The following is an 11767-nucleotide window of genomic DNA, read 5'->3' as shown; positions in this document are numbered from 1 at the left end:
CTCCACGCGGGGCTGCAGCGCGTCCAGCAGCGGCCCGTGGCCGGCGGCGCCGCGCTCCTCCAGGGCGGCCAGGCGGCCCTGCAGCTCGGCGGTCTTAGCGCCCAGCAGCAGGCACACGGCCACGGCGGTGAGCGAGAGGAGCAGGCACAGCGCGGAGGTGGCGGTGCCCGCCGAGCCGCTGCCGCCCGCGCTCATCGCGCCGCGATCGGACCCGCTCGGCTGCCGGCCGCCTCCCGCCGGCGGCTCATCCAGCGCCCGCCCCGCCGCCGAAATGGGGCCGGCAGCTGCGGAGCGGCCGCTCTCCTCCGCTCTCGCCTCGCCGGCCCGAGTCTTAAACGGAGGAAGCGGGGGGTGGCGGCTCTCCCCTCCCCGCGCCGGGGACGGGGGGATGCTCCGAGAGCGGCCCGCCGCCCCCCGGGGGGATTACGCGGTGCAGATCCCACCCCCGCCGCCCCGCTCTGCCCTGCCCTGCCCGCCGCCGGCCCCCCGCGGGGAGCGCTCCCAGCCCGGGCCGGGCGGTGCGGGGCGCTGGGAGCTCCTCACGGCCGGGCCGCCCCGCTCCGATCCCGGCCGCTCCGCGCGGGGATGGCGCCCTCCAGCGGAGCTGCCCGCGGCGGCACTGCGACTGAGCGCGAGCCGTGAGAGCGCCGAGCGCGGGGAGCCGCTGCTTCTTGCACTTCTGATTTTATTCTGTTTAGCGGGAAGTCTTAAGTTCCGCTCCTATATAAACACTGAACACCTCCAGACTTGGCCAGACGTCGGCTTTCTCTGTTACAGATTGCAGCACTCCAACTCTTGACTCATCTATAAAACATCATCAGATACCCTCAGCTCATATGCTGCAAACACAAATTAGCAAAAGCTACACGTACCGCATAAGCGAGAGTATGCAACCTTTCACTTTCTAATTCTGATAGTGCCGTTTTGTAGTTATTTTTACAGATAGGGCAGCATATATATTTTTCTTTCTCATCTGCCTTTGATTTGCATTACTTATGCTGATACGCTCAGCCAAGTGCCTGCTTTGCACCTGAGGAATGTGTGGGACAGAAAGCAGCGTGGGAGGATTCACACTGTCCTCCTCAATCCCACCATGCTCACTGCTGACCAGGTCCAAACCATTCAGTTTCATCCTGCAGAGGAGAAACAACAATACTAACAGCCCAGGAAGGGGGTCTGGATGAGGGCACAGCTCCAAGCTCAGCAGGTGGCACTGCTTACAGAAGATAAGCTTTCAAAGCATCCTCCCAGCGACACAGTAACTGATAGGCACGACTGGAGCCTCTTGCAAATTAAGACTGCCCCAGATATATGTGGAACAGACATCAGTTTCAAATCCTTCTGAGCTTCAGGATATACACATGCAAACACAAAACCTGAACTCGGTCTCCTGTGGCGCTGACACAGTTTGCAGTTTCTCTCAAGACAAGACTTGCATGCTAAAGCCTGCAATAAGTGGCCAAAACGTGCATACTGCATCTGGAGTGGTAGACAGCCAGGATGAGCCCTACCCACCTGCCCAGTAAGCCCTCCACACTGCACCGAAGGCTGGACCAGGAAAACAGCTACTCGCACGTGGAAGGGCAAAAGCTACCCAAGAAAATAAAAAGCAGCATCACTCAGGCCCTGTGCTCAGGAGTTACAAACAAGGACCCATCCTTGTCCTTCCTCTATGACAGGCTGATCAGTGTTTCCCAGTTGCCAAAGTTATTTGTTCATCATTACAGATCGAGCTCCAAGAAATACGTATTTGAAGACTTCAGGACCATCTGGCAACCACTGCAAGAGAAGGGCCTAAAGATGCCACAATGAATTCAGGGCCTATGACCATCTCAGCCAAAAAATGAGACTGCTGCACCTTCCTAGAAGTGGGTGAAGTTTCAAAGAGAAAACAGTTTTCAAAAATGAAAATTACTTTTATTTTTCACTTCGATATCCATAATCAAGACTACAACTGCTCAACAAGATAAACATGACAGTTTACAAAACAAAAGTATTTACAGACTTAACTGTACAAAATAACTTAAAAGTTTACAAAAGTTTCATGCAACCTTTGTTGACTGACACAGTCTAGGAAATCTCCTTGGAGAAGCATAAAAGACGTTTGAATTCATTTATTTTTTTAATGGGTCAAAAAAAGGATGCTGCAAGGCTTCATCGAGAGTAATTCTTTTGGCTGGATCATACTCCAGCATCCTGCGAACGAGGTCAAACAGACTTTGATGATCTGTGTCTTGGCAATGCATGAACTCCTAGAAAAACAAACAAAGTATTTAAAAGCTCTTTCACATTTGGGAACGCAACAGAATGTCATGGTTTTATGCTTCTCGTCACTCCGTGACACAGGATAATCAAAACCTGCTCTCCTACCTTTAAAGGCTTACAGCGCCGCCTGACGTACCGGCCTGCAGAACTGTGCTCATCCCAGTCCAACTGGTTATGGTGAAAATAGTGCTTTCTGTGTGACGAGGAAAAGATGCTGTCACTATTAGGACTGCTCCCAACTGCTTACACTCAGCTAAAGCTGGCACAATCTCTCACAACAGACTAGCAGCTAACAACCCTGCAAGTCTTAACTGGAACATCTAAAATTTCTTTTACAATAGGAATCTACAAGGCAACTTACTTCTTCTGTCACATACTTACCTGGATTTCTTGATCATGTGAGCTGGCAGAGGCCCCAGTATTCTTTCCATCATTGCCAAGTGTTCTTTACTATCATGTGTCTGTGTTTAAAAAAAAAAAAAAAAAAAAAAAGCAACATTTGCCAAAGTATCACTGCAGCATCTTCAGATTCCAATTGTTTTGCATGATCTTATCTCTGTAATACTCATTAAACTAGATGTTGAGTATGTGGCATTACAAGATCAAAGTCAGGAATCTGTAACAAAAACGTTCCACTTAACTTTACACGCATACCTGAAACACTGTAAATCCCAGGTAATACTCGATTAGAATGCAGCCAATACTCCAAACATCACAGGGTTGCGACCATCCCAGTGCTGCAAAACATGCAAAGTTTCTTTCACTTTTTAATATATGCTTAAAATCTGCAATCCATGAAGAATACATCCAGTTTTCATGCATCGTCTGATGCCTGCCTTCCCCATTCACACCCCTCCCCACCCTGGTTGGTAGGGAGAAGGTGGGATGTGTCTCAAGTTCAAGAAATGTTTCCTTCTACTTCAGACTTTCAAAAAGTCACCACCTGTAAGAGATGGCTCAACTGTGAGAACCACGGGGCCCCCCTCCATACTAAATAACGACATGAGGATGAACTGCAGTTATCTGCCAGGACGTTTGAAGGCTGCCACTGACCTAAGATGACCTCAGGAGCCCTGTAATGTCTCGTGGACACCAGAGTGCTGTGATGTTCATCATCAAAAGTCGCGCTTCCAAAATCAACCACTTTTATGTCTGTGTTCTTTAAGGTGCGTTCATCTCGCTTCTGTAAGAGAATCCAAGTGCTGTTGGTTACTATTTTTAAAAGCATACTCATGCAGAAGATACCACACTATCCACTTAAACTATTTTCAGAATTCCAGTTAGCATAATTGTGCTAAAAAGGAAACTTCAGATGAAGGCAGAGTTGCAACACTGAGACAAAAAGCACACGCTTACCATTTTTGCGTTGTACTTCACTATGTAATCAGACTCCACAAACAGAATATTTTCAGGCTTTAAATCTGTATGAGTTAATTTATTATGATGTAAAACTGTAAGAAACAAAGGAAAAATATCCCACGGTTAACAGATTACAATTTACCAAAGTGAAGAGAGCACATAAACACGTTTGATAACAGTAGTCAGGCTTACTTACAGTTTATAGATTGGCAGATTTGATAAGCCATATTTCTAATGTCATTAATATGAAATGGCAGAAAGCTGTTTTCCTTAATGAAATCATAGGTGCTAAGTCCAAGCAGCTCAAAAACAATGCAAACGTGGCCATGATGATCAAACCATTCCAGCATTTGGACACAGCGGCTTAAAAAAAGAAAAGAAAAAAGAATATAAACACACAGACTCATTCCTTTGGCGAGTTCTTGGTATGCTCCTCTCCATCCATACTTACAAAGTGCTGCTGGGATCCATGGTGTTCAAGTGTTCCAACACCTGTATTTCTGAGCGGGCTGCCTCTCGGTATCTACCAACATTTTTCACTATTTTAACAGCTACGTGCATTCCTCTCCTTCAGAGCACAGAGAAATATCACAGACAAAACCGGTTATCATTAAACATCTACATGGCCACAGCAGTCTAGTTACAATAAAATGAACACAAAAAATCAAAGGTCACAGCTGATTACAAGCTGGATTAGGGGAAATGTGACTGAAGCAAATTCCAAAGGAAAGCTAGGTATTACTTTTTTTTAAAGCAGAAACAGTTTCTGTTAATCTTATACAGCCACAGCACATGCTACATTTCTCATATGCATATGCAACTATTTCTCAGTCTTACACAGCTGATTTACTTTGAATAAACATCAGGAACCTACCCAAAAGATGACACAAAAACCTGCAAATCTCTCTTCTGAGAAAACAACTGCAAGAATTTGTCCATTTTTTGGCAGCCTACATAACTTGTTCCAGCTCTCAGTGCTCCTAATGGCATCAGTGCATTTATTTTATTGCAGTAATTCATTTTATTGTTTGTATCCTTAATGTTTTGTGCTCCTACAAGCAGATCTGCACTCAGTAGCACACTGAAATGCTAAGGATATTACTGTAAAGAACACAGCTACACTAAGTCCACTCTATCCTATTCTCTCACTGACAATTTTAAAGTGTCTCTGTACAGGAATACTTCCTGCCTTCTCAACATGATCTCAGGCTCCAGTAATTAGTGATTTGTACTATGCACTTAGACAGTTTGTAAAGGAATACATACACACACACACACACACACACACACACACACACACACACACACACACACACACACACACACAGAAAGGGTTATTTTTGAAATAAATCCTTCCAGGCAGATGTTTCCCAAGAAGAATGTGGCAAAGGAAATTTACTATTAAGGACAGATTCTCAAAATCTCAGAGAAAAAGCAGCCAAAACTATTTCTTTATATGCCATCTCATACAAAGGCAATACCATGCGAGGGCTGCCACAGAGCAAAAGGAGAAACAGAAAAACTTTAATTTCCGAGCTGAGCAGCACCTTGTGCACGAGGGGCACTTGCTGACACTTACATATCATGATCTATGCACTCCACCACTTTTCCAAAAGCGCCTTCTCCTAAAGTCGCAACAATTTCATCTAAAAAGAACAAACCGAAGTCAGAATTATGCAACTACTTAGGTAAGAATGAATATTACTAATGCAGATTTTAAAATGTGCCATTACAAAAAGCATAATTACTTTAAATCTCAGCGACAGAACGTGTTATTTTATTGGACAGGCGTCATGAAAACAGTTAGCCAAAAAAAACCCTATCTCTTGCTCTAATCTCAAAACTCAAGTTCATTTACTACTTGCAACTTTTTGAATACAGTACTTAAAACTCTACAGAAAAGAAGATATGCAAAAAAACAAAAGCACGAAAAAAAACAAACAGAACAAAAAGAGCAATGAAGATTTCCTCAGCCCCCCTCCTCTGACATACTATTCTAAACAGACTTTTTTGCTGAAAGGTTTTTTTAAAAAAAGTGTTGAAAAATGTTCTATACATCTTGCTCTTAGAACGTCTCCACTTTCACAGATCAGGTGACCCTCCTCATCATCCTCTACACTCCTGGATCTTTTCCTTCGGTGACTCTTCTGGAAACGGCACCAAGATCGTCCAGCCAATCAATATATCAGAGTGAATTCAGGGCAGAATACGCAATTCATTCAGCGGGGAGATATTCAGGCATTCAGTAACGCACCAGGCCACGAACAGTTGGCAGGAGCAATTTCAAATTCAGTCCCCAGAAATTCACAGGGCACAGTTTATGTTACAGAAGAAAAACATGGCAAGGAACAGATTTTCAGATAAATACTTAAAGCGATAAGGCAACAGAAAAAAACAACACAATTTTGACTCTCAAACAGTGGCTTATTTGAAAGCAGATTAAGTATGCAACGTCACTACTTCTAATACTTTGCTATCATATAGCAAAAAGCAATATTTGATTACATAGCTAAGCTTACAATCAGATGAAATGTACATTTTAAAAATAAAGACAATTCTTCTCATCTAAATATTAAAGACTATCAAGTAATCTTACTTCCCTTGTAGATAAAGAGTGAAGAAAAATTACTTTCAAGCTACTGGTTTGCATGGCATAATCTACTACAACCTGCTGTTTCTATAACAGGAACATGGCATAAAATACTCAGAGCTAAGATTTACCAGCAAGCATTGTGCCCATCATGAGAAATTCAGTGTGCCTTCTATGAAGGCAAGCAGCAAGGTTATCAGATATCTTCAGTGAGACATTAGCTGCCACTGGCCAGGCATATGGCTCAGTACAGTTTCCTGAAATCAGGCGTAGAATTGTGCAGCTTCTCCTCATCAATTTACCAGACATGCATGTTCCATACACCCAATTGGGTTTACTTTTAAAAGGCGTTTTATTTAAATTGCTTTTAATAATAAAATGGATGGCATCTCACAGTCTACCTGAAAACCAGACAGTTTTCTATGCTGCAAGACTGAAGGGATGGCTGCACTCTACTACAGCATAGTTATGTGCCTTTGTTTTCAATGCAACATTTCTCAAAATAATCCCAGTGCTGTGGCTGCTTGCTACCTGCAAACCCAGTGTGCAGCTACTGCTGCCCCCCCAACAGCCCCATCCAAAACTTGCTACTAAGAACATACTCATACCCTCACAAATGGATTCAACTACAAATCCTTCAGTAATAAAATAGTTCCCCAAAGTACTGTGATCAGGAATTGAAGTTCTAGCAGTCACTTAAGAAGTCTATTGCCACTAATTCATTAATAATAAAGTTAAAAATTACTCATACCGAATGTGATTGGTGACTGGAGCAATGATGTCTCTTATGCTTCCTTTTATGACTACTTTTCCTGCTCCGACCAGAGGATTTGCTATAGTGATGATGGTGACTCTTTTCATAGTCTCTCTGATAATGCCTGTGGTCATATACTTCACAGAAGTCATTTCTGTACTCCTCAACATATCTCCGGTCATGATGGTCTCTTTCATTTATGGCTCTATCGTCCAAATAATGACTGAAAATATATTTTAAGTGAATGTTCTCCACTTCAAAAACTTGCGGTTCCAACAAGATAAGTGATTGAACTGAGTTACACAGCATCCGTCTTTACACCAAAGAACTTTTCTAATTTACTCCCTCCTCAAAAGAAGTGGAGCTTTTCAGGTTACTTTATTAGGAACTAAGACATTGTCAGTCTCAAATACATAGCAGCCATCCACAGGAACAATAAACACATCATCAGTTCAGTTTGCATAGTAAGAAAGAAGTCTGGCCCCAAAAAGGAGAGGCACTTACTAAAATACATCAAACAAATCAAGTTACAATCTCCAAAGCCGAAGGATAAAATGCTCCTGCTACAACAATAACCCCCTTCTGTTCTCCCAAAGCTCCAAGTATTGAAAAGGAAAGACAGAACCTGGAGATTCTAAGATTAGCAGTATTGTTCCTTAGTGCTTTACTTCAACCTGAATACTTAGGGAAGTATCTGGATCAAGAATCTTCTGCCCAGAAAAAACAAAAGCCAAACAGCCTTAAAGCCGCAGAGGCAAGGAGCCCCAGCTGCTGAACACATACATACCCCTGCCAGCATTTTACAAGCATGACTATGAGCTCTTAAAAGAATTCCACAGGATCTTCTTCTCAAAGGAAAAACAGAAAAACACATCCTTCCAGGGAAAGCATGATGGAAGAAAAAGCAAACCACCTCCACGTTATTGAAATCTAACTCATACTTACCATTTATTAAACAAGCCTTCTCTTCCCCTCCTTTTGTTCACATTAAAAGTAAGCAAATAGACACACTTTTCACTTGAAATTTAATACTGAATGCTTAACTGCTAATAGTGAACCAAACTAGTACCACTTACTGCTTTTATTAAAGAATTCCTATTTAATGATTTAAATACTGCATACAAACTACCTCTTAAGCTTGCCTTGAGTCGAACCTTAAGGAATCACCAGCACTGTACATCTAGAAACTCTCATCCTGAACATGTATTTTAGATACAGTAACAAGTATTAGCACTACTCAATTCAGAGTCTTATACCTTTCTGAAACATGATTTGGTTTATAGTGCTTGCTTTCCTGTCCACTGCTGTGGGACCGTTTCCTGCGCTTACGGCTGCTGCTGTGCTTTCTCTGATCCCAGCTCCTCCTGTCATCCCACTCAGGGCAGTGGCTTTGTTTTGAATGACGCATCTGCTCCTGAAAAACACAACAAAAACAAACAAAAAACACAAACCAAACAAACAACACACAAAAAAAACACACAGAAGACAGAAGTGTTACACTGGTATTTGTAGCTGTGAGTCCATTACTGCAGTTTGATCAAATGACAGAGCTAGAAAACCATTTCCTCAATTCTTCTTCCTCAGCTTCTCCCTCACATTACTGAGGTGAGCAGGCATCGTTTTCCCATCCTAACGCTGTTACGAAACACAAATCAAGGCTAAATGGGCCAACTCATCTTTGCTTAATAGCTTCAAACATGTTATTAGAGCGTGTTTTAAATAAACTCTCAAGTGACTGAAGAGAATCATTTCCTTGAAGAGACTTCTCCTGGAGGGGCCTTAACCTTCAAATATTCTGACAAACTGCAGGTTTAGCTCTTCATACCACGGGCGCTTAAGTTACTACATGAAAGACACATACGTGGGATGTGTTTGTTGGCCTCAAACACATCCCACAAACCTCTTTACACTGTTGGTTTTTTTTTGTTTTTTTAAGTAATCATACAGCACATGTGGATAAATTAACCTAACTGAGGTACCACGAGCCAAGCCACAGTTTTTGAACTCTGCCAGCACACAGGTGCTCCACAATACAGCTGACTTGCCAAAGACAAAACCCACCAACTTCTGTTGCTGGACGTTATATGCAGGAATTCGGTGTTCAAACAGGTACATGCACAGCTGAAAAAGAAAGCAAAGCACAGCTATAGAACTAAGAGTCCATCAGGATCAATTGCACGCATTTCACCTCCTTTAGCAAAAATAAGCTCACATATTTCTTTCAGCGTTCTTTCTGAAGAGCAAACCAAGTATCTTCACAATACTTAGTGACAGCAAGAACAGAAGTTTAGAAACAACTGCAAGATTAAAAAATAAGGGCATTTCACTGTGCAAATTGTCACTAACAAAACTGGTTGCCTCTACACCAACTGGAGGAATGAAGAAGGGAATTTTTAGAATGCATACATGGCAACCTGCTTCTGAAAAAGAAGCCTGCTAAGACACTTAACATTTCTGACAGGTGGGTAGTTAAAAAAAAAAATCACTTGCTAATCTTATGGAAATGTTTTAAATACTGCAAAACTAAGTGACTGGACCATCTGAATCAGATGCAGCTCTCCTGAAAATCTTATTCACGTAAGAAATAAAAATATGAATCCATCAATAAACATGCCTGAAGGGTCAAGACAGAAGTAAGATTTGTCAGTGCCTCGTTTTTTGTTTTCTTACCCACCTCTATTTCCAACCTATATAACTCGAACTGTGAGGCACTCTCAGGTTGCAGCTATTCTATTTTTGAGGTGGAAAGCATTCTGCTCCCCCAGCCAACTCTCTCACAGGTGAACTGAAGATTTTGCTCCCTCCCATTTGGCAGCCTGCAATGAGGCTCTACAAAAGTGGCAAATATTAAATAAAATCCCCAAGAAACAACCCTGCAGAGGGAGGGCGGGAATTTCCCACAGAACCTTCGAGAAAAGGTTTTGCTGAGGACAAACGGCTGATTAACTGCACTTCAGTCCCGAGTTAATAAAGACAGAAGCTGCGTGTTCTGTCCTGAAGGGACCCGAGTAAATACTAACGAGCACATAACGAGCAAGTAATTGCTACAGACTGTTGGAGAATCGACCCGCGAAAGGCCCAATCCATTTCACAGCAGGATCCACCTTAAGATTTTATTTTTTTTTTGCGCTCTTACGGACTCTCTCTAAATTTATGCACCGAAGCCCTTACGTAACACTGACAGCTGACACGAAATAACGCCTTCCTACACAGCTCGCGGTCCCAACGCGCCCCACGGGCCGCCCTCAGCCCCATTCCTCCACATGGGGCCGTGCAGCCGCGGCCCGCCGGCCCTGCGCACGCAGCGTTTTCTCAGTGCCCCCCCCTCCCCCCCCCGCCAACCCGGCACGTATCGGGAGGTCACAGCTCCGCTCCGCCGGCACGGCTGAAGTCCGCCTCCCTCCGTGCTCCGAGCCCCGATTCCCCCGCTGCGCAGTACGCAAAGCCCCACAGGAGCGCTGCTGGACCCGCGGGCCGCCTCCCACCGCACCGCCCTTCCTCACACTGCTCCCCCGGCCCTACGGCCCCCATCAAACCCCTCCGCTCCAGCCTCCCTAGAAACAGTAGAGAGAGAGAGAAAAAAAAAAAACGAAAAAAGAAAGGAAAAAAAAAAAAAGAACTGAAGAATTGGGCCGACAACGTTACTTACAGCTGAGAAAAAAGGCAAGCGAGACCTGCGTCCGCCCTGCGCGCACCAACAAAATGGCGGCGGCGGCCAAAGGCAGAACGCTGCTTCTACACCGCCCGCCCCGCTCCCGGAAGCGCTGCGCACTGACGTCACACGCACAGCGGCGGGAGGGGCCTTGGGGGAGGGGGAGGAGGCCCCGCCCCCCTGAGCGCCTCAGTAATGGCGGGTTCGGTGAGGGCGGGTGTGGGGCTGTGCGGCGTTGCGCTCCCGCTGCCATTGCAGGGCAGCTCTGAGGAGCTGAGGTCTCAAATTCGTGTTGAGGTTCAAAGACCGCTCTCAGCCCCTAGCATCACCTCACACAGCGGTGCCCCCCTTCCCCACCAGAGAGCTACTGTACCCCGGCAGACGTTGCAGCAGAGCGATTTGGCGCCTGGTGGTTCCCACCGTTACATCTGGCTTCACTCTGGCTCCTAAGGTTTAAAGCAGCTCAAGTAGGGACCATAAGAGCCTTCCCTGAGTGCAGGTCTTGCGGTGATCAAACTTTCTGCCCAAGTCAGCAGGCTGCAGCCTCCCCTCGGTGGTGCAGAATTGGTCTGACCCCGCAACACAGGTGCTCCTGAGAGGGATCACGAGGACATTCCCAGCCAAGAGGAGCGGGCATGGCGGAGGTGGGGCCGGGCTGCTGTGCTGCTGCCATGGGGTGCCCACAGAGTGTTGCCCTCAGGAACTGTGCTTCCAGGACAGTCAGAGGCTTCAAGGAGAGCAAACCCTGAATTAATGCAGTATACAGTGGACAAATGTGATCGCAAACTCCTCTAGCACAGAAGAGATTTGTATCACCCGAAGAAAGAAGGTACAAACTCGGGGAAGCTGCATCTGATAGGCAACCTTCCGATTCATTAACTCATGAATTCGCTCGGTGGAAGCACTACGGATCTCTGCCTATTAGTGGGTGCACTGAAACATCCCAAGCTCAGGAGCTCTTTCCCAGTACGGCTTGAACACATTTTCCCTCTGACACACAGAACTTTTGTAACTGGAGCACTGAGCGCAATGCCTAATGTGAGTGCTCCTTTAGTTGAACAAGTGCTGGGGTCTTTTTCACAGTCCCCAAACTATCAGCGAACAGTACTAAAATGGAAGACATTTAAATCTGGTTTTCACGAGATTG

General features: G+C 45.0%; 1 protein-coding gene across 1 annotated transcript; it reads right to left on the bottom strand.

The window, feature by feature from the left end:
• Nucleotides 1-1895: 1895 nt before the first annotated feature.
• Nucleotides 1896-10725, bottom strand: CLK4 (CDC like kinase 4). The gene is made up of 14 exons (XM_052689962.1): nt 10618-10725; nt 9030-9089; nt 8225-8382; nt 6966-7191; nt 5681-5771; nt 5204-5270; nt 4076-4192; nt 3821-3987; nt 3622-3716; nt 3319-3448; nt 2920-3002; nt 2647-2726; nt 2371-2458; nt 1896-2252 (listed from the first exon to the last, which is right to left on the bottom strand). Exons 2-14 carry the CDS (start codon nt 9081-9083, stop codon nt 2115-2117), a joined length of 1494 nt encoding a protein of 497 aa, XP_052545922.1. The 5' UTR covers nt 9084-9089; nt 10618-10725; the 3' UTR covers nt 1896-2114.
• Between the last annotated feature and the right edge of the window lie 1042 nt (nt 10726-11767).

The sequence above is a fragment of the Tympanuchus pallidicinctus genome, unplaced genomic scaffold (genome assembly GCF_026119805.1).
Source record: "Tympanuchus pallidicinctus isolate F22 unplaced genomic scaffold, pur_lepc_1.0 scaffold25, whole genome shotgun sequence".
Lineage (NCBI taxonomy): Eukaryota > Metazoa > Chordata > Aves > Galliformes > Phasianidae > Tympanuchus > Tympanuchus pallidicinctus.
The sequence above is the reverse complement of the archived record's forward strand: the minus strand, read 5'-3'. Positions and strand labels throughout refer to the sequence as shown.

What these genes read in the sequence shown, in the direction of transcription:
- CLK4 (XM_052689962.1), bottom strand. Translation starts at nt 9,083, where the DNA reads ATGTACCTGTTTGAACACCGAATTCCTGCATATAACGTCCAGCAACAG. An exon ending in AGACGTTCTAAGAGCAAGAT is followed by an intron (nt 5,271 to 5,680) that starts GTATAGAACATT and finishes TGTTCTTTTTAG; the next exon opens with ATGAAATTGTTGCGACTTTA. An exon ending in TGAAGTACAACGCAAAAATG is followed by an intron (nt 3,449 to 3,621) that starts GTAAGCGTGTGC and finishes ATTCTCTTACAG; the next exon opens with AAGCGAGATGAACGCACCTT.